Here is a 21946-nt window from a genome sequence, read left to right on the forward strand (position 1 = left end):
ACACACAGCCTCTGGTAGTCTAGATATCTGTAGGGTAATGGAAGAGGTGCTGCTGGTAAGTGGGGGTGTAAATGAAACTCTAAACCATGGCTTCTGCCCTTCCCCCCTCCAGTCCAGACCAACCGTCAATCATCCTGAAAGGGGCGGGCTAATGCCCCAACGTTCTGTTACCTCCTCCTCCTCCTGCTATGGCAACCAAGCTGCCAATCAAATGGGGGGGGGGACTGGGTACAGCTGTCTGAAATTCTCTCTAGTTAATTTATGGTTAAGCTTTGAAGGGAGACCACACAATCCTCCACTAACCAGTCAACATGCTCTAGCCTTTAGCTCCGTGTAGCTCCTCTTTTGTGTGTCCGTGTTGTTAATTATCATAATTTATGGCCATTTTATGGAAATCACATACATGGCATGTCAAAAGAATTTCATGGTCTACAACCACAAATGTCAGCAGACTCATATCACTGTAATATGCTATAAAAAATTAAAGAAAATAGGTTTTTGCTACTTGTGCAGGCCTATGCTTCCCCACACCACTGTAACCGGTAAACACATAGAGATGCATACACACAAGCGAGCTAATTGAGTCGTTAGCTCAAGGCATGAGAGCTCAGTCACTCCTCTGTCTTCATCAACAGCGGTTTTCTCATTAGACGAAAGAAGAAAGGATGACTCAATCTACGAAACAAAGGACGCTCAGACCAGTGTTCTCAACCTGTCTGTGACAAGGCCAAAGGATACCCTTGAAATATCATCTTGGTCTTGGAGACATAATTGCCTATGAGACAATTAGCTGGGCCTCTCTAGGGAAGGATCTCATTAATCCCAAATATCTCACAACATGATCATGTACAAGATTAACTGGAATGAGTGTACTACTTATAATGGTTGCTTCAATTGCTTTGGAAGAAGTTGTGCACCACTGCACATCTTAAGGGAATCTAGGGATACGATTAAGGGCGCCACACAATGTGCATCCCACATTTTTGATGGGCAATACACATCACGTTACGTCACGTTAACAATCCAACAAAATTGTAGGCAGCAAAAAAACCTATGGAAGGGACTGTATTTGTGAATGTAACACAATTACAAACCCACCACCACAATTAAAAGTATTTAAAACATGTATGATAGTCTGGAGCTCTGTAAAGGCCCTCTGAAGGCCCATCTGAAAGGTTATATGGCACCACAGTCTACTTTCCAATTAGTTTATATAGGCCTACACAACTATGCACAAACCGTGGTGTAATGATCTGAGTATGAGTATGTAGGATAAGACATAAGACTGGTCATGTGTCTGACCTATTACCAGTGCTGGATTCCAGGGACTCTCAGTGTTCCTTTTGGGGGGCCTAAAGGTACCCTAATTATGTAACTCTGTTGTTGACCTGGCATCCTATAGTGTGTGTATAGTGTTTATTATTAGGTTACTATTTTTATGGATTTGATGTATTATGTGTATTATCTTGTGTCCTTGTTTACTGTAAATCGCTCTGGATTAAGATCGTCTGCTAAATGCCTAAACTGTAAACTGACAGTATAAAAATGAAACCAAATGGACCCGTTAGGGTACATTTGGTTCTGTCAGAGTTAAGGGGAGACCTTGACATTTAAAAGTTTGAGAACTTTTAAATAATTGCTATTCTTTAAGAATTGCTATAGACCCCACATGACACGAAATAGACAATATATTTTTTGGTAGATAGCCCAGTAGGCTATCATCCTACTATGGCGGTTTTTGTTTGTAACTTTATGAAAAGAGCGAGCCCAATAACTTCTGAAAAGACGGAGCGCAGTAAACTGGGCTCTCTCTTTTCAGAAGTTACAAACAAAAACCGCCATAGTGTATCACCACCAACATAAACAAAACAACAATAGGCATGGTTTCCGTGGTGAGCACGGCTGAACTCGCCTCTCTGTGGTCTGAAATGAAACTGCAGCGTTCTCCCCGGGGCCCGGTGACGTAGAGGCCAGGGGATGGAGGGATGGGGACTGACTGTGTGATCGGTAATGAGGCGTTGGGAGGAGTGGAACGAGGTGAAAGAAAGAGAGCCGCGCAGAGAAAGAAAAAAACGGGAATAATAAGGGAACCAGCTGTCTATACCGGGCATTGTTGGATATAAGACGGAGCCTAGTCGAATCGGCCTGGATGGAGGTCACGTAATAGCGTTTTTTCAGTCCGTCTTTTAGGTGAATCCGGCGGTCATTACACTTTTAATGACCGTGCTGGTCGCCTGGACTTATAATAGGTTATCGCCGGAGAACTGGAGAGACGACGACAACAGTAAAACGGTCACGCTGGAATTTTCTGATCGGGTCTACTCGGCTACAGCGCCGTTCCTGCCATCTTTCAAAATAAAAGGATTTGTATCATTCCTGTAGTATATAATAGCCTATATATTTTTTTCTTGCCGAATCCAGAGGCTGCATTTTTGGAAACAGGCCCGGGTAGTCTTAATAGTTACAATGGTAACAGGCTAGTCTGGTTGGTAATTGTTGCCATTTTCTTGCTCGCAACAAGCCCCAGCCACACTCCCCCTCTTTTGTCGTTTTGCATTGCCGACCGTTCCAAAGGAAGCTACTCTTCTCTACCTTTCCTTTCTTTTCTTTTCTTTTGAAGCCTCTTCCCCCCTCGGTGGGCCTCCTGGTCTCGTCTTTAGCATACCGTGGAAGAATTAAAACCATGCACACAATCTTACAATAGTGTGTGTGTCTCGCAGGGGAATGGTGTGAATCGTGGCCTTACATGCCAAAGAAGGAGCAAATTGTAGAGGCCTACGTTGCTTTTGCTACTTTACTTAGACCAAGTAAATGGTAAGACTGCACTTTTTGTCTCTTCCTTTCTTTCCAAGACTAGGTTATGTGTCGATTGCAGTGGGTCAGATAGACCGCACTTCTCCTGATTTAGTTGCCTGTGTTTTGGGGGGGATTTTTCTTACACCCTTTGAAGTCCTCGGTGCTTCAAGTTAGTTTGCTCAAAGCTACCTCTGAGAAGGAACCCCTTTCTCAACTTATCCCTCCTGTGTGACGACTGTCACATTACTCCCCCTGTATTATTGTCAAGACGACATTTGCGACCAGCATGGAGGACCAGATCCGCATGATGTCGGGTCTTGTCGGACTGTCTGGGCTGTCTGGACTGTCACAGGGGGACGTGGGACTCGGAGACCCCGACGAGATACGAAAACAACACAACCACGGTCAGCCTCAGCAGATCGGTGACATTCTCCAGCAGATCATGGCCATTACAGACGAGAGTTTGGACGAAGCTCAGGCCAGGTAATATGAAATAAGCAGAAATGAGAGCTGGGGAACACCTGGTCATCCACGAATAAGGGCCAGATGGGTTGAAAATGTGCAAATGAGAGTTTATTAGGGGTATGAGGTTTGGTGATGTGAGTTGGGGGCAGTTTGAGAAGAACAGATCGTGCACTCATGCGGTCAAGCTCACACATACATACATACACACACACTCACTGCATTTCCCCTGTCGTCTCTTGAACAAATGCTCTTAACTTTCATGGGCGCCCAGCGGGCTAATTAACTGAAATGAGTTTGCTAGACGCCTCTGATTGATCGGTCATCACGTCATTAACGCTGAATAATGACAAAGGGCTGGAGAGAGAGAAAGAGGGGAGGGTGGCTCCTGCATTTGAAATGTTGAGGGCCATTTGGGGGACGCTCTGGGGGTGGCGGTGTGTGTGGGGGTCTGGTGGTGAGGGAGGTGGTCTGGTAGCAGTTGGTGTGAAGCTGCTTATCGGTTGCAGGAACGAGAGAGGCTGATCGAATTTCACTCCGCTTGACCCTCGTCTGCTGTAAATAGCCTCTGTGACCCCCCCCCCCCCCACACACACACACCAACACTGGTGTTAATTTAGTAAGCTGTCTTGTTATTATGGAATCACTTACTGGCCTGTTATTACTGGCCTGTTATAAGATACAAGGCCATCTGACCTAATTTTGAACTCCTGGTAGGTCAACTCTGGCTGGAGGCCATAGGCCTTCTATACATTGTTGTTCTTTTAGCTTGTAGATCTTATGTTGGTTCATTTTTAAATTAGACAGCAGAGTTGACCGAATAATGATTCAGGAAAGAAAGGGGGATAACATAACATACTACACCACATATCTGAGCAGCCGGGACCATATATCGATATAGCAGGTCTCTGTGGATACCTGGCTGTTTAAGTTTGAAAAGACCTAGAATTTATTGAATGGCACCACCTGCCTCATTTTATTTACCAATACAAAATACTGCAGAGAGACAGACAGACAGACAGACACACACACACACACACACACACACACACACACACACACACACACACACACACACACACACACACACACACACACACACACACACACACACACACACACACACACACAAATAAACACACCCATGCAGTCTGTTCTCTCTAGAGAGTTTTTTTCTGGTTTCATTGCAGAGTACAATCAATTGTCCAATAATAGGTGTGCAAGTCCAGCTGTCCACACACACACACACACACACACACACACACACACACACACACACACACACACACACACACACACACACACACACACACACACACACACACACACACACACACTCCTTCCCTCTCCTCTCCTCTTCCCATCTCTCCTCTTTTCTTCCATCCTTCTCTCCCTGCCTGTCCTCGCTCCTCTTCCTCAAATCTCTACTTTTATCCTCTTTTCTATGGAGGTAAATAAGTTCAGAGTCAGATGACTAAGGATAGTTATGTGCTCAGGCCTGTTTTCAGTTGAAAGGTTCAAACTGGTCTGGTAGCACACATAACATGTTCCGTTGGAAGTCTATCTCTGGTTAACAGTGACTTCCTCTTTGTCTGTAGGCCCATATGTGTGTGCACGGCACACGTGTCATTTTGTGTTGGTGTTATGTACTGGCGTTAACAGTCTGACAGAATTTCACGAATGTCACTGTTTGACATCATAATTCATTCTCTCTCTCTCCCCTGTCTCTGTATATATCTCTCGTTCTCCACAATAAAGGAAACACGCATTAAACTGCCACAGAATGAAACCCGCCCTCTTCAGCGTGCTGTGTGAGATCAAAGAAAAGACAGGTGAGTGCTCCAATCCACATCAACCAGTCATTATTTATTATTTCATGGTGATGGGGGGCAGTGCTTCACATGATATTCATTGCATAGTGTAAAAATGTACCCGCAGCTATACATTATTACACTCTCAGCGTGTCCATTTTTACACCCTCAGAGTTGAATTAAAACAGAGGATTTTACTGTATAGTTGAGTGTGGGGGCTTGTCTCACCTCTTTGGACTACTTTGTCAGAAAGTAGCTGTCCTACTCCTTTCTATCACGCATTATTAAGTGTGTGAAAAAGGCTCTTTTTTTGTAGTATTGCTGTTTCTGCTTTGTCTTGCTCCCTGGAATGTCATTTGTGTGTGAATATGATGGCTGTTGTTGTTTAACGTATCCTTCTCTCCCGGCCTTTTTCTCAAAGACACACACCCACACACAAACACATTCATTCTTTGTTGTCTCACTTGCTCACATACGATAAACTTGTGCGCATGCATGCGCGGCACGCACACACTCTTTCCTTCATTTTCAGTCTTAAGTTAGAACCATTAAAAATAACACATTCCCATGACAGTACCAGTCAAAAGTCCCTGTTGTTTTCTGAAGATTTATACTTACTGTATCTCCCTGTTTCGGTCTCTGTCTGTCTATATTTGTCCGCTGTCTTGTCATTCTCTATCTGTCACTGTCTGACCTCTTTGTTATAGGCAACTCCTTTTCCTGCCCCTGTCTTTCTTTTTTTTCTTTTTTCGTCTATTTTTGAGTGCGTTCAAGCCAGGGTACAAAATAGGCTTACATTTTTAGAGGCAATGAGGCCGCAAGATAGACGGAGAACAACAGGAGAGCGTGGTAGAAACAGTTAGCTGGAAACTGAGAGGCGGGAACGGGTCTGGAAAAGAAAGGGAGAGGGACAGCGAAAGAGGGAGAGAGACAGATTGATGGATGAGTTAGAGAGGGAAGCAGTAATGGTTGTGTTTCATGGATTGGCAGACAGTTGATAAGCACCAGACCCCGAGTCCGTCAGCTCTGCCCACTAACATCTACTTTCACTGGGGGGCAGTTGTCACCCGATGCCCCTGCTTTGGCCTAACTTTGGTGGTGCACAAAGTGGTTTTAGTCTGCCAGAAAGCTCTTGTCTTTTTCTTTTTTACAATGAGATGACATGTAATCAACTCTCTCTCTCTCTTAAGCTCTCTATTTTCCCCTCTCATTCTCACCCATTGGGTGCATACATGTAATGCACTGTACAGGGTGGGCAGTCTGGGAGGCTGGCCCATAATCCAGACTAATTACGGATTAATTGAAATTAATGGGTTCCTCAGACATGGCAGTCTCACATCGCCTCTACCATTCTTTTCTGTCTCTCCACTCTAACTACTTGTATATTCTTGTACTGTATATTTTAGTTTTCCTCTGACTATATAGAGTAATAGGGACAATGTCTTTTTGTAGGCCAACCTGGAAGTTACCACCGCCATGGGTTCCAACCACAGATTACCAATGGAATTTGGTTTTGCATTGATTAAGAAAATTAGTTCTGTAGCAAACAAAGGTTTAACGTGGGGTGCCTGGTGGCTCAACCTTGCCACGTACACCTTGTGAGTTACGAAGACACAGGTTCAAATCCTACTCCCGGGTAGAGGGAACCCATTTCAAACTCCCTTCCGGGTTTTAGGCCTTTAAACTGCAGCATTTTTTTTGCTTGTCATTGCTTACGTGTCTCTCGCTATTAGCCCCCCCCCCCCCTCCCCAGACCCCTACTTAAACAAGACGGTCTAATAACAGCATCGATTCCACATAGATCTTGGATGTCACGTTACTTTAACTCGCACCGTAGTTGGACACTCCACTTCTATATACAGTACATTTTTCTCTCTGTCTTTCTCTTAGTTATGTCAACATTGCGCTGAAGAATTTTGTTCATTCAAATGGTTGAAGGCAGCCTTGCTGTCACGTGTACTCTCTCTCTCTCGCTATAACCCATGCTCACTCACACAGTAAACCTCACTATATCCAATGCTCTTGACCATAGTCTCTCGACCCAACCTCAACGGACACACACAACTTTCTCTCGCCGCACCAGAATGCATACATTAACTTGTCTTTTACCAGTGAATCTGTATTCGCTAATACACAAATATTGCTTTTTGTTGTGATGCTACCAGTATAGAACGCTGTGCATTCACACTAGCATGCCATAATAACAATGCAGGCATATTGACTAAGTAGGGGCACGTGATATTACTTGCTTGCCAGTATGAAAATCATCATTTAATGCCGGCCTTCAAAATTGGTGCACGTTCACACAACACACAGTGTGTGAACAGGGTTCAAGTGTCATGTATCAAGTTGTCTCGACAATACTTTCAAAACACATAATTTTATCTAAAACTTTACTACAGTAAATCACTCCCGGGACGAACGAGGAGTGTGCCTGGGCGAGTGCGCGTGTTTGAACTCAGCTTGTGCTAAAACCCTCACGCACGTCCAGGCGCGTTCCTCGTTCATATGAGACTGTTTACAAAGGAAATGTTGTCAATAGTTGTTTGAGCGAAAATGCATGTGTTTTGGAAGTACTGTGAATACGGCTGGATGCATGACATTTGTATGAGGTATTCTTTGAAGAACTTTATAGTAAAAGTAGGTTAATATAAACTCAGAGGAAGACTGGAGAGAGAGCTGGAGAGGTTGATAAATGGGGGGGGGGGGGGGGGGGGGTAATTGCTATGTGGTTGGGAAGTATGGAAGAATACTTAATGCAGAGAAGAAAGGGAGGGGGACTCGGGGGAGATTTAAAGCTTGTGTGCTAATGCCCCCTCGTCTTCCATTCTTCCAAGAAAGTAGAAACTGGAGGATCCTCTTTACAATCTGTTTCTCTTATGCCACACACACAAACACACACGCAACTGTGTCCGTGTGAATAAATGAGTACGGTGTCTGTGGATTGAATGCTCGGATTATTGTAATCCGGTTAATCTGCCAAGTGAAGGTGTGAGGTGCATCTGTGTTAACAGATTTTCTGTAGGTTATGGCAATGCACACACCTTTTTATTGGAACAGATAAGGGTAGGAATTTGTGTAATAACATTGAGTATATATTTCTATAGCTGTGTGTGTTTGTGTGTGTATGTTTTCACTACAAACAGTGGCGTTTGGCCAGATGCGGAGGCTGTCATAGGCCTCGTTGTGGGATTATGAATGTGAGACGATCCCTGGAACTACACAGTAATTGCCACCTAATTTGCATAACTGTGCAAATTAATGACCTCTCAAATGAGCATTCATTTTTCACAGGGTCTTTAGTAGCTCCTTAAGAGCCAACGTTAATTAACGGTGGTGTGTGTTTGTGTCTGTGTGCGAGTGCTGGTGTCTGTGTTTGTCTGTGCCTCGGTTTTTGGCTGGGGATCCCGGGAAAGGCTGGCATCCATGCCATAGCAACAGCTACTGTTTTTCTGTCTATTCATTCCCTCTCTCTCTTTTTGTAACCTTTCTCCTGAACACACAAATGTATCAGCAGCACTAGTACAGCAGTATACACACAGTAAAACCCTTAGTCTTAATGTAACTCTGAAGTGTGTACAAATGGAATCAAATGGACCACACTGGGATTTTACTGTTTAGAGACAATAACAGATGCTACTAGACTTGATCTCCTTAGCTCACGCTCCACTCCAGAGAGAGAGAGAGAGAGCGAGAGATAGAGAGAGAGCGTGATGCCTAAGTTTCTTATGTCATCCGATGTCTAAAGTGTGTGCACTAACCCATGGTTGCTTTTAAGTGAGTTGGCACTGAAAGTCCTATCTTCTGTGCTGGCCATTCAGCGCTACATTAGCCTTGTCAGGCTACTATACCAAAAGTTATTTCTTGGTTAATTATTCTGATGACACAGCAACAATGCACCAGTGGAGACAATAACTCAGACTGGGTAAAGGCAAGTGTCTAGGTCACAGAAGATTAGAAGATGTGTCTTGTTTCTGGGCTGGGCTGAGTGCCTGGCAGATAATGATGGGCTATGTTCAGATTGCTGTGGATAATGCAACCTTTTTTCTTTCACTGTGACTTTTGCTTGACTTTGACTGTCAAGGACATTCTAATGAGCAGCATCAGGGAAAAGTTTCAATGAAGGAACAAAAAAGGGTCTAAAATGTAGTGCCTCGGCTCTGTTGAATTATGTTTGTGAAAGGTAGTGCTCTCTCCTGGCTGCCAAGGGAATTACAGATTACATATAAGCCATGTTCTAAGACAGGGGTCGTTTTTCAGGCCAAGGACCCCTTAGGTGAGAGAGAGATGAAGCAGGGTTCATTGACATTGGATTCATGTTAAATGTGTGTTTTCAGACATTAACAACTTAAACCCTTTTTTTCCCCTGTACACCAACCTCTTCGCGGAAAATTGCCAATCTACAAGCTCACAACGTGTTTGCGACGCGTTGTGAGCTTGTAGATCGGCCAGTGTTCTCCCAGGAATAGGGATGTGGATTAATGTAAAAATTCTGAGTTCCAATCACACAAAGATTTGGCGGCCCCCCTGTAGTATCTCTGAGGACCCCCTATGGGTCCCGGACCCCCTGTTGAAGACCCCTTCAATACATGATACATGATACAGTGTAGCATATAGTGTCATGCAGTGTTTGTACACTGATGTGTAGATGATGTGTTCATTTCTGTGATCGGTTCACTTTGCGAACACTAATATTGTTCAGATGTGAACTACATGTCTGACATTTGTTTAAAAAACAGCTCACTGGATTGATTTTGAAATGTCTACGTAATTACATCTGTGGGAAACAAAATACTTTCATTTTCAGATTAGTGATGCTGGAGGAAAAAAAATCCCATTATGCACGTTACATGTACTATGCTGAGGTCGCAATAAGCAGGTGTCAATAGATATCTGATTGAGGTTTAATGCATCGTGTGTGTATAAAGACTCTCTTAGTAGTGAAACTGGTGCAAATATACTCTTTCTCTCTCTCACACACGCACCTCTCTAGAATAGATCATTACAATTGACTAACTTAGAAGCTGCATGTTATGTGTAATGACCTTTGGTAGCGCCCTAGCCTATAGTCTGAATCACTGGAGGTCAAAACCTGAAATGTCTATAGGCCCCTTAACCCTTTAAGACCGGGAACATCATTTTTAGATTTCGTTGGGATATTCAAAAATAGCAGATCTACAAGCTGAGCTTGTAGATCTGCTATTTTTGAAAAATCATGAAAAGTTATGCAAATATATATATATATTTTTTTTTGGCGGACATTTGTAAATCTAATCTTTGCTTCTGGGGGTTCCTGGAACTAAATATTTTACAAATGTTCGCTTTAAAAAATACATAATCCAAGATTTTGCCACAAATTTTCAGTCATCTAAAAATGACACACAGATGCGTTCCCGGTCTTAATGGGTTAAAGACCCCTTGAAGAAAAAGTAGGACCCTCAACCCATTTCAAGTCTGTCATGAATGTTGTCTCAAGACAAATTAACAACATTGAACACTCATGCAAGATGATGATGTTGTTATGACAGCTTCCTCTTAACTTTCACAGTCCTCAGTATCCGTGGCATCCAGGATGAGGACCCCCCAGATCCCCAGATCATGCGATTAGACAACATGCTGTTAGCGGAAGGCGTGTCTGGCCCAGAGAAGGGCGCCGCGTCTGCAGCGGCGGCAGCTGTTGCCGCGGCAGCCGGGGGGTCACCTGACAATGGGAGCATAGAGCACTCAGACTACAGAGCCAAGCTGACCCAGATACGAGGGATCTTCCATGCTGAGCTGGAGAAATATGAACAGGTACATGAGAGAGAGAACGCTCTCTCTGTCTTTGTCTCTGTAGTCCTTCTCTCTCCCCCTTTTCTCTCTTTCGCTCTTTCTGAGACGCACCACAACAGACAGTTTTAGCTTTATTCACATATGATAGTGGAGAGACAGAAAACTGAGAAGAATATTGTTGCTGTCGGCCAGAAACCCATCTTCAATTTTCTACTTTTGATGTTTTTACTTTTTTTGTAAATGTATTCCCTATTTTGTTGTACAAGAGTGTCGCACAAAAATAGCAGATCTATCGTTAATTCTGTCTGTGGGTTTTTATAAATATTTATTTAACCAATGAAAAGTATTGACAAGAGCTTGTGACTAGATAATAACCACATTGGATCCATTGGAACACAGGTTCTTTTTTACATTCCCTGAAAAGTCACGGTTTTGGACAGCTGTCCATCCAACAACAACGACGATATGCAACACAGGTCTCCCAGCTGAATTCAGTCTGGGGACATTGCGATTATTAATAACATCAATACACTATTTCCGGTCAGCTACCAGCTCATTTTCTCCTCTCACGCCAGGCATGCAGTGAGTTCACCAACCATGTGATGAACCTGCTGAGAGAGCAGTCCCGTACGCGGCCCATCTCACCCAAGGAGATCGAACGCATGGTGGGCATCATCCACCGCAAGTTCAGCACCATCCAGATGCAGCTGAAACAGAGCACCTGTGAAGCTGTCATGATCCTACGCTCCCGCTTCCTGGATGCCAGGTCCGTTCTGTCTTTGATTCTCTTCTCTCTGTCTCTATTTACAGGTGTAGAAGGTTGCAGGCAAGCTTGTCTGTCAGTCAGTCTTTCTCTCTCACTCTGTTTTTCACTGAGTGACGGTGTGCTTGGATGTTTCTGTAAAAATAGTAACTGTCTCCCTTAGACGTACACTGATAGCACACCTGTTCACTGAGGTATACTCACTATACTGTTACTGTGAAGCCAGTCCTGCTTGCCCATCTGTGGCTGTTGTTTTCTGTATCTGTTGACTGTTAGTACACTTGTACCAGCCTCTCACCTGCAGCTGTATGTTCACTGTGAAATGGCGCTCTGCAGTAGAACAGTCACATACCCATTTATTTGCTCTGGGTGAGCAAATAAAGGGTGTGAGGGGATGATTAAAGGATGATAGAGTGATCATTATTGCGCTGATTGTTCAGCTGTCATAAGCCCATATGGCAGCTGACCAATCAGCGCAAGCTAAAGCTACAGAACACTGACCATGTGAAACATGGTTTTTGAACATGTTTCACCATGTGAAACATGGACGATACTCTGCCACCAAACAGTTGTTGCCAGCGGCGCCTTCCGTGTTCTCAACCAACTGTGGTACTACCATTTCGTTCGACCGGTCAGTTCCTTCTTGATGGTAATGTTTGTCTATTTATTAACTTGCCGTTGATCAAAAGTTATTATTTGTTGAACAAATAATGCTGTGGGAATGTGATAAACAATTGATCACCTGATATTCAATATTTTCTGATGGGGGTCCATAGCCAAATACATTTAAATTTGGGGGTCCTTGACCCTAACCCATTAAAACCGGGAAAGCATGTGTGTCATTTTAGATGTTTGGTTTGGCTATTCAAAAACAGCAGATATACTGTCAAAAACAAAACATAACTGTATAAATGTCCCCTTCCGCCGATCAGTCGCTATGACACTGTAGCACGGCAAGTGTTACTGTGGGTTCTTGCAGACACAATTGATGAGACCATTTTGTAATTAAAGCTTCTCGGTGTTATTGACTACACACACGTATATGAACAACAACAGCCTTGCAGGGTCTGCTGTTTGCCATGCGTTTAAATCAAAGTCCATTTATGACTTTGCACCGTTGAGCCAGCTCTCTGCTGGCATTTTGTGTATAACTTCTCCCGTGAGTTGCTCCCCCCTTTTCCACCCATCGTCTGTCGGGGCTATGGGACTGTGACAACAAATCACATAGCCCATTAGTGGAGCAGATTGCTGAAACAATCTTTCACTTGGTGATACAAGCACCAAATTTGGCACACAAGTGCTTCAGAACCTACTCTCTCAGAAAAGTACGAGATCCACTTGAAAAAACAATATGGCCGCCATTTTTCAAGATGGCCGCCATTCAAAGTGGTTTTAAATGGTGTTTGAACTATATTTTGATTGAATAATCCTATTTTGATGGTCTATACATCCAAATATATGTTTTTGAGTATGTGAAATCCAATTCTGCATTTACAAAATTTTAATTATTGGATATTATGATGATACAAATGCTGTGCTGTGCTGTGCTGTGCTGTGCTGTGCTGTACTATACTGTACTGTGCTGTGCTGTACTGTACGGCACTGTAGGCACTGTACGGCACTGTATTATACTGTACTGCACTGTACGGCACTGTACTGTGCTTTACTGGACTGGACTGGACTGTATTATACTGGACTGTACTGTATTGGACTGTAGTACTGTACTGGACTGTACTGTATTATGCTGGACTGGACTGGACTGCACTTTGGTCATATGGAACCAAACCGTAACAGTTTGGTTCTTCTTTTAGTCCTCACATTTGCAGACACACAACTGTGTACACTTAAGCATGAAGTGGTAGCATTTGCATCGTCCTCGGGATTCAGTCTTTTAGACACATTTTGTCAACTGCTCACAAGTCTGAACAATAGGTGGAGGGATTGTCCAGACCTCTCCATCTTTTTGCCAGCCACAGTTGGCAGGGCTTTCAGTTTGCATTTTGCACACTGTTGCCTGACATGCAGTTTTCTTGCCTTTACCATGAAAAGCTGACACAACTGTCTTTCCACTGGCGTGGAAGGACAGCATGCCACTGGATTTCTCTGGGCCAACAATTACTACCATATCATGAATTGGCAATCACCTAATGGACTGACCCTGGCCAAATTATACCCACATAATTTATAAGCCTGCACTGACTGCAACAACAAGAATATCTGTATTGCATGCCTCAATCAACACAGACTTCATTTGTTGCTTGGCTGCATGGAGAGCATGTGTGAAGATGCTGGAGTCAGCTTCTTCGTGGTTGCAAGGACTTAAGCCTTCAAGGCTGATGAGTTTGTTTGTCTCCCGCGCTGGCACATCCTGTCAATTCAGGTGCGGCAATCTAACTACAATACTACAACAAACTAAACTTGTAGTTGAGATATATACAGGGGCTTATTAGCATTTGGGACATTAACGTATACTACAGTACAAACTACAATGAGTACACCACTACAACAGTTAGTAAACTACACCTACAGCTAGTACACTACAAGCCGACACTGAACCCCATGCTGAGTATCACAGCAGTGATGTCACCAGTGTGCCCGGGTTGTGCTTTGACATCACTCTTATAAAAAATGACAAACCAATAGAGCTTGACCACAGCATTTCAATGAATGATCATGGATGTTTCCCTTCAACTTAATGCAATATCTGTGATCAGACAGCTTCCGAAAATGCTCATTTTGAGTCACGTAATAACCGCCATCTTGAAAACTGGCGGCCATATTGGAATTCAATTGACACTATTGAGTTCTTCCAGTCAGAATACATTCATTTTGATGTTTGGATCATTAATACATTTGTGTTCATTCAAGTTTTACTTCAAAAAACATTTATTTTGCATTTGATGAGGCGGCCATCTTGAAAACTGGCGGCCATCTTGGATTGTCAGCTGGATCTCGTACTTTTCTTAGATAGTACATCCTGGACATCATTTGTGCCAATTTTGGTGCTTGTATCACCAAGTGAAAGATTCTGATGGAATATTGACTTAATATGCCCCACTACATGGTGAAAATGCAAATAAACAGCTTCCTTGCTTCCTGCATATGGCAATGGGCAATGCCAGTGTGCAAGTTCAGATCGATTTGTAAACCCAGTGAGGAGAAAAATGGATGGACAGGCTTTTGTTTATTTTAAGCTATTAAACTAAACAAACTAAACTATAACATTTTAACCTATTAAACTAAGATTATAGTAAGTAATAAAGGGGACGTCCGGGTGGTGCAGGGGTAAAGTTACTGCAGCTACTACTCTGCAGCTTTCGCGGCTTGACTGGACACTCGAACAAGCACAAATGTGCTTGCGGGTGGGAAGCTGGCAGGGGGATCTCTGTCATTGCACTAGCGACTCGTACAGGTTGGTCAGAGCACCTCTGTTCAGCGGGGAATAGAATTGGTTGGGATAGCGTGTTCCTCTGCAGGCATTATTACACCGTTCCGGTGAAACTCCTCATTGTCATGTGAAAAGAAGCGGCTGACAACTCCATGTGTATTGGAGGAGACATAGGCCCCGTTTACACTGGCAGCCAAATCTAGCCTGAATCAGATCTGTGCCACATGCAGATTGGAATCCGATTTGCTTTATGTAGTCTGAACAGAGACGGGTCACATGGAATCTGATTTTTACAAATCCGACCTGAGCCACATTCAGATGTGGTTTCAAATCTGATTCACATCTGATTTCTAAAGATGCGTCTCAGTCTGCACGCAGTAACCTGATCTAACCACCCAAGTCACATATCAAACTGTCCAAAACGTCACTTGCAGCACGACCCGAGGGCCACTGACGTCATTACAGAGTGTGAGAATTGATTTTGATTTACGAGAGCACAAGGGGTGTAATAAAAAAAAACAAATAGTGCAGCAGAGGTTTTAGAGAAGAAATGGCGAGCAGCATTCAGTGGACAGATGGAGATATTCAATGCCTTTGGGTTGACGTTGTTTAAATCAGTCTGAACACACAGATCTGTGACAGATCAGATCTGGTCACTTGTAAATGCAGTGTGAACATTCGGGCCAAAAGATCAGATTTGAGAAATAAATCGGATTTGACTGGATGTGACTGCAGTCTAAATGGGGCCATAGCTCTCTACACCCTCCCCAAGACCAAACGGTAGGGATTGGCAGTGACGGGGAGAATGCAGGCATTGAATTGGCATAATTCTAAATTGAGGGGGAAAAAATTACAGATAGATCTGTTATCTAAGCCACAATTACTATTTAATTTGGTATAATGCAGTTTTAAGTAGTTTTCTTTATTCCTTACATATTGCATTTCTTAAAAATGCAGGAACGGATAACATTCTGGAGGTTATAATGCCACTTATGCCAGTTTATAGAAAAGGGATCAATTTACATTTTTCATTCATCCCAGCTAGCATGGGTGAAATATTACATGGCTACTTATGAGCCAATAATTTAACACACAATATTAGTTTAAAATCATTTGTATTAGCTTACAAGTGTCCGCTTTGTGAATAATCACTGCAGAATGGCGTGATCAGAATCGAGTATTGATCAAAGCAGTGCTGGCCATCTTCATACTATTATTGTCTGTTGTCTCATTGCAACTAAATGTGATATCTTGTCATCTCTATGTACTCATGTCATGGCTTGACCTTCAACATTTCATTGCACCAATGTCAAGACAAACCCCTGTGCAGCTACTGCAAATGAAGTGACTGTGATGCAATGTCTCTCCTCTCTCAGGCGGAAGCGTAGAAACTTCAACAAGCAGGCAACGGAGGTGCTAAATGAGTACTTCTACTCCCACCTGGCCAACCCGTACCCCAGTGAGGAAGCCAAGGAGGAACTGGCCAGGAAGTGTTCCATCACTGTCTCTCAGGTTAGTACTGGGGTCATGGGTCACACCATCAAACACAGGTCAACCTGGAATCAAAAGGGGCTTCACCATAAACGTCAGACACACACACACACACACACACACACACACACACACACACACACACACACACACACACACACACACACACACACACACACACACACACACACACACACACAAAGTAAATTTCACTGTGTTTCTTACTTTTTTACTTTTTTTCCCAAGGTGTCCAACTGGTTTGGTAATAAGAGGATTCGTTATAAGAAGAACATTGGGAAGTTCCAAGAGGAGGCTAACCTGTATGCCATGAAGACAGCTGTCGATGCAGCTAGTGTGTCCTCACAGGCCAGCCAGGCCAACTCCCCAGCCACGCCAAACTCAGGTACACACACACACACACACACACACACACACACACACACTCACACTCACACTCACACACAGAAAGCGAGAGGGAGAAATGTACAGACAGTTATACAAACTCACTGACAGACTGTACATGCACGCTCAGCATGCATACCAGCAGCAGCCTCTCTCCTGATTGGCTGAATATCATATTCTGCAGTCGACCAACCACAGTTCACACCCATCTGGTGGTGAACTCGGCCAATGGGGAGGGGCTATGTCTCAACCCCTCACTGCAGCCTCAGGTAGGACCGCAGTAAGGTCCCTCCACCTCAGTGACCCCAACCACTCCTCTCAAAAATCCTGAGTGCTAATTTAACTCCATTTGTACAGTCTGAGTTACAAATGGAATTAACATTTTACTGTATAGTTAATACTACTAATACTTAGTAATACTTACTTCATAAGTGGGGGCTGTGCGCAAGTTTGTTCACAGCCATACAATTGAAACAGCGCTGCAGTCAAGTAGCCTCCATCAAGGACTGAATGAAGAGGTTGACCCCAGCTAGTCAAAGTGTGAACCAGTCTTTAGTAATACCTCCACACGACATCTGCAGGCCATACTGTAGACTCCTTCCTCTTCCATCCCACAATTCTCCCTCCAGTCTAAACAGGGATGACATTTATTTGCCCCCTTGCGTTCCCATTGCCTAGCCAACTCCAACAAGTGTACCCTGTGCTGGGTATATTCTATAGCAGTGGTTCCCAACCTTTTCTGGATCAGAGCCCACTTCAAAGTCTCGAAAGTGTTAACAGCCCACCCACCTGACCAGTTAACTTCAGTGGTCAGATGGGTGGGCCACAGAGCACGTGAGCGGAGCGGGTGGAATGCCGCACGGCGCTCCAGGGGGCTGGTTTCACGCTCTCTATTCGCTCACGTTGACTCCCCCCGCGCTCCGCTCCCCGTCGCTCACGTTGATTTGCGCACCTCTCGCTCCAAGCTCCGCTCAAACCGGGTCGCTCAACAGTAAGAAAAAGAAAAAGAAAGTAGAAATTCTAATTAAATCTCGGTGCGCTGTGCACTGCTGGATGTCTGTGTGTCTCTGAGTCCGTGCGACCGGGCATGCTCAAACATTCGGTGCGCGGCCCCCGCCGGGGCGGCTTGGAGCGGCAGGCGGTCCTCGCTCTGAGTAGCGCTCCAACCTTTTTATAAACCAGCTCCACGCTCCCGTCAAAATCGCGTCGCTCCGCTCACATGCTCTGGTGGGCCACATGCATTTTCAGAGCATGTTTATTTTAAAGATCAATCAGTCGATTGTGTTCTGGGTTGGATTCATGGAACCACCTGAATATAGCAGATCTACAAGCTCACGGCTTGTAGATCTGCTATTTTCGGCAAGACTTTGTGTAGAAGGAAAAAAGGGCTGACCAAGTACAGAGCCAGTGGTAAAGTTGACCAAATATTGAGGTTTAAGTGGTTAAATGTCTGAAAATAAACATCAAGGCTGAATAACGTTGAAGACCCCTGCTTTATAGCAATGAGTAATATCAGAATATAGAGCTATTTAACACTAATTTTAACCAAAGAAAATCACTTTCCCTACCTTAAGTTCCTTTTTGTCTGGATCACAATGAAAACACATTTTCAAGGTTTTTAAAGAACATGTACCATGTAATGTTTTAACATACATTTTTAAAAATGTAACATTATCATTAATATGTTTCCGTTTGCCAATTATTTGGGGGCTCACTTGCAATATCCTCACGGCGCACACGGGTTGGGGAGCACAGTCTGTTCTATACTAAAACAAGCTGTTCCCAGCCATGCCTTAGTCCAATTTTCACAGATTAGCAAGAGTGAAACTTGAGCGGTTGGGTTGGCATGTACAGTTGATCTGTGGGTGATATTCTGTTCAGCTACTGTATACTGAACAGAATGTCTCCAAAATGTTCCTCTTGAGCAGTTATTGTATGTCATAGTTTGAGGTTCTTCATATTTTAAATGGCTAGTAGAGTAGCCATTTAAGTAGAATGATCCCAATGAAAAATAGTTATCCTTGTAGTAATTAATAGTTTCCCTGCAATGTTTCCCCCCCCTACAGCTATCCCTTTAATAATAACAATAATAAACAGGCGTAATTAATGATATGGGGAAATGGTTACAGTCTAGACACAGTTTGTTAGCTAATAGCTATCTAGTTATCATACAAAAATCATTTTGGGAAAAGATTTGCTTTGAACCTACTCCTTCCTAGGAGTGTCAACAGCTGACCGAATGTTGATGAGGCTTTTGTCTCTTGACCATTTCAACAACAGACTGTTCAAATGGCCTATAGTTCTATGAGTATTGTAGTCTCCTACATAATGTGTGCCTTCTTGCCCACCGTGCAGGAGGATACCCAGCCCCGTGTTACACTCCTGACGAGAGGTTATGAGGACCTGACTGGAGGAGCACTCTTCCCCCCTCGCTATCTCCATGTGAGTAGACAGGTTGTGCACCGGTGTTTCTATGGTAACACACTCTCCCAGTGAGTAGCCATGGTGATGGGGCTTTCCCTGTTGCTCGCACACACCTATTGATGCAGTTTGTTGTATTCCGAAAACACTCACTATATACTGTTAGCCTTCTGAACCTGAACGGTAATAGATATTACTTAACAAACTTTCTGCGTCTCTCTTTGTGTATGTATTTTGCTCTCTCTGTCTCTGACCCCATCTGTTTGTGTGTCTGTGTTTGTTTCTCTCTCATCCTAGGTTGCTGAGGGCTGGCAGGACCACGTTGACCCCCCCCCCTCCCTCACCCTTCCACCCAGGGCACCGGGCAGCGTGCACTCTGACACCTCCAACTGAGAGACCCCCCCCCACCCCCCCACCGTCCTCCTCAGACTAACACAAACCCAGAAGACCCCCACCTGTTACCTGTAATCATACCTCAAACTGAGCCACCGATCGGCCACTCCTTAACTCCTTTATTTTGTCTTGTTTACTTTTATACTGACCCTCAACACAACTCTTACCCCCAAAGGGTCTTTTCTCCTTTCCACATGTTAAGCCTGAGTTATGCTTGGTGGTTGCACACTGTGTCATGCACCGAAAATAGCTAATCTATGTGATGTTGTAGGTTGACTATTTTCGGTGTGCGACACCGGTGCAAAACTTGGTATAAATCAGTTTGTCTTGACACCACCGTCTGGTTTTGCTTTCTTTTTTATAATTGTTGACTTCTTGGCATACAGGTTAGCCTCCTCTTGGAACTTCCCAATGTTCTTCTGTTTTTTTTTTTAAAGGATAAATGTAGTCACGGATGTAGAGAGAGCTTTTCTTTTTCTAATACTGTTTCACTACAACAGGGCACCTGCCTATATGTGGCCTGGAGCCAAATGAGGATTCATCATCTTGTTTCAAAGAATGGAAAAAAAAATGTTTAAAGGAAAAAGGAAAAAAAGAGGAAGTATGTTACTTGTCTTCCATGCATGTAGTCCTTTTTAGATGTTTAGCAATGATTGTATTTTTCTTTTCTTTTTTCTTCTTCTTGGACTTTTTTAAAAATGTTGCTACAGAGAAAGATGTATAGGTACAACAGAAACTTCTAAATGGCAGAAAATAACCAAAAATGAATAAACACATTGTATGTCAGTTATTAACATTTTGTGTCCTGTTTTTTTTTCTTCCTTGTTTGTGATTAGATTTTGAGGTATTAATATCAATATTTTTATATGAATAAAAAATACTACTAAACACCTACAAGGCACTGAACAATCTGGCTCCCCCTACCTCTTCGATCTCCTCAAACGTCATGTCCCCTCCCGCTCCCTCAGGTCGGGTGACACAAACCTCCTTGAGGTCCCCAAGACCTGGGGTGACAGAGCTTTTGCTTTTGCTGCCCCAACCCCGTGGAATGCACTCCCCAAAACTCTCAGAGATGCCCCCACCCTCCAAACTGCCCTCAAAACCCACCTCTTCAATATCGCTTTCCCCAGCTAACTCCATATATATATATATATATATATATATATATAACTAACTCCGTGTGTGTATGTATGTATGTATGTATGTATGTATATGTGTGTGTGTGTGTGTGTGTATATATATATATATATATATATATATATATATATATATATATATATATATATAATTACACTTTTGTTTTTGAAACCATTGTGAACCATTCTCAACTGTTATTTTGTTCTTTTGTAAATAAGGACATTTAAAGTATTCATGGTTCCGGTGAAGTCCCACTTCTTGTGTGCTTATCCTGTCCTTAGCATCTTCTCTCTGCCTCCTCTGTCATGTGGCACTAGTCGGAAACGGGTATGTTCTTTGTCGAATGGCGCCCTCCAGTGGGGGGTATAAGCAATGTGATGCTGCATAGACAAAGGTACAGCATGGTGTCGCTGGCCCATACTGTATCCAGACTTTTGTTATGAATCACGTAACCCTACCTCTATCAACTAAACAATGTTCTACCTATTCTCTACTTATGTTACAAGTGCTTCTCCACGTGTGGATTCACCCTTGGGTTTCATGTCTACAAATTGATTTACTGAAATGAGTGGGTTACTCACACTGGAAATGGAAGCTGCTGCCTCTGCTACAGGGCCACTTTCTTTGCCAGGAGGCACATGGCAGTTGGAAAATCAGGTCAATATATTCAAAGGTCAAAAAGGACAATATCGGCAGTTCCACTTCTTTGAATTGTAGCAAAGTAATGTTTTTACTCCCTGTTTATTACTGACAGTTAGGATGCCAGATATGTGCCTAAAATGTACACTCTTATCCAGAGTGACTTAAAAGGGCGCAAATCAGTGTCGGCATGAACCCTAGTCAACAAATACAGGGTAAATAGTCACAGAGAGTGTGACTATTTACCCTAGGAAAAACTAAGATATGGTAAACAAGAAACCTAGCATCTTTCTAAACAATATAAATAACATTTTTACATTTGTGGTCAAGCAAACAGCTCATGTCCTTCTCCTGCAGGTATAGTGGTGCCATGCCTTTGGTTTCCTTGTAGGCCAAAACACCAGTGTTTTGTACTGTGTGGGTGTGGGCAGCAATTGGAAGCCAAAGAAGGGGGGGAGACGTGAAAGTTTT

General features: G+C 43.4%; 1 protein-coding gene across 2 annotated transcripts; it reads left to right on the top strand.

Moving 5' to 3' along the window:
* Positions 1-1993: 1993 nt before the first annotated feature.
* LOC311056952 (pre-B-cell leukemia transcription factor 1-like) lies at positions 1994-20495 on the top strand. Of its 2 annotated transcripts, XM_084073812.1 has the most exons (9): positions 1994-2814; positions 3065-3279; positions 5017-5090; positions 10618-10862; positions 11417-11607; positions 16369-16504; positions 16730-16886; positions 19241-19327; positions 19604-20495. In XM_084073812.1, exons 1-8 carry the CDS (start codon positions 2812-2814, stop codon positions 19282-19284), a joined length of 1065 nt encoding a protein of 354 aa, XP_083929938.1. In that variant the 5' UTR covers positions 1994-2811; the 3' UTR covers positions 19285-19327; positions 19604-20495. The 2 variants fall into 2 exon arrangements, with proteins under 2 accessions (XP_083929938.1, XP_083929939.1); XM_084073813.1 differs by having other exon boundaries at positions 1995-3279.
* Positions 20496-21946: the final 1451 nt, after the last annotated feature.

This window comes from Gymnoscopelus microlampas, assembly GCF_963454915.1.
Source record: "Gymnoscopelus microlampas genome assembly, chromosome: 2".
Classification (NCBI taxonomy): Eukaryota; Metazoa; Chordata; class Actinopteri; order Myctophiformes; family Myctophidae; genus Gymnoscopelus; species Gymnoscopelus microlampas.

Coding starts and splice junctions, on each gene's coding strand:
- LOC311056952 (XM_084073812.1), top strand. Junction 5,091..10,617: donor TGAGATCAAAGAAAAGACAG/GTGAGTGCTCCA, acceptor TAACTTTCACAG/TCCTCAGTATCCGTGGCATC. Junction 16,505..16,729: donor GTTCCATCACTGTCTCTCAG/GTTAGTACTGGG, acceptor TTTTTTCCCAAG/GTGTCCAACTGGTTTGGTAA.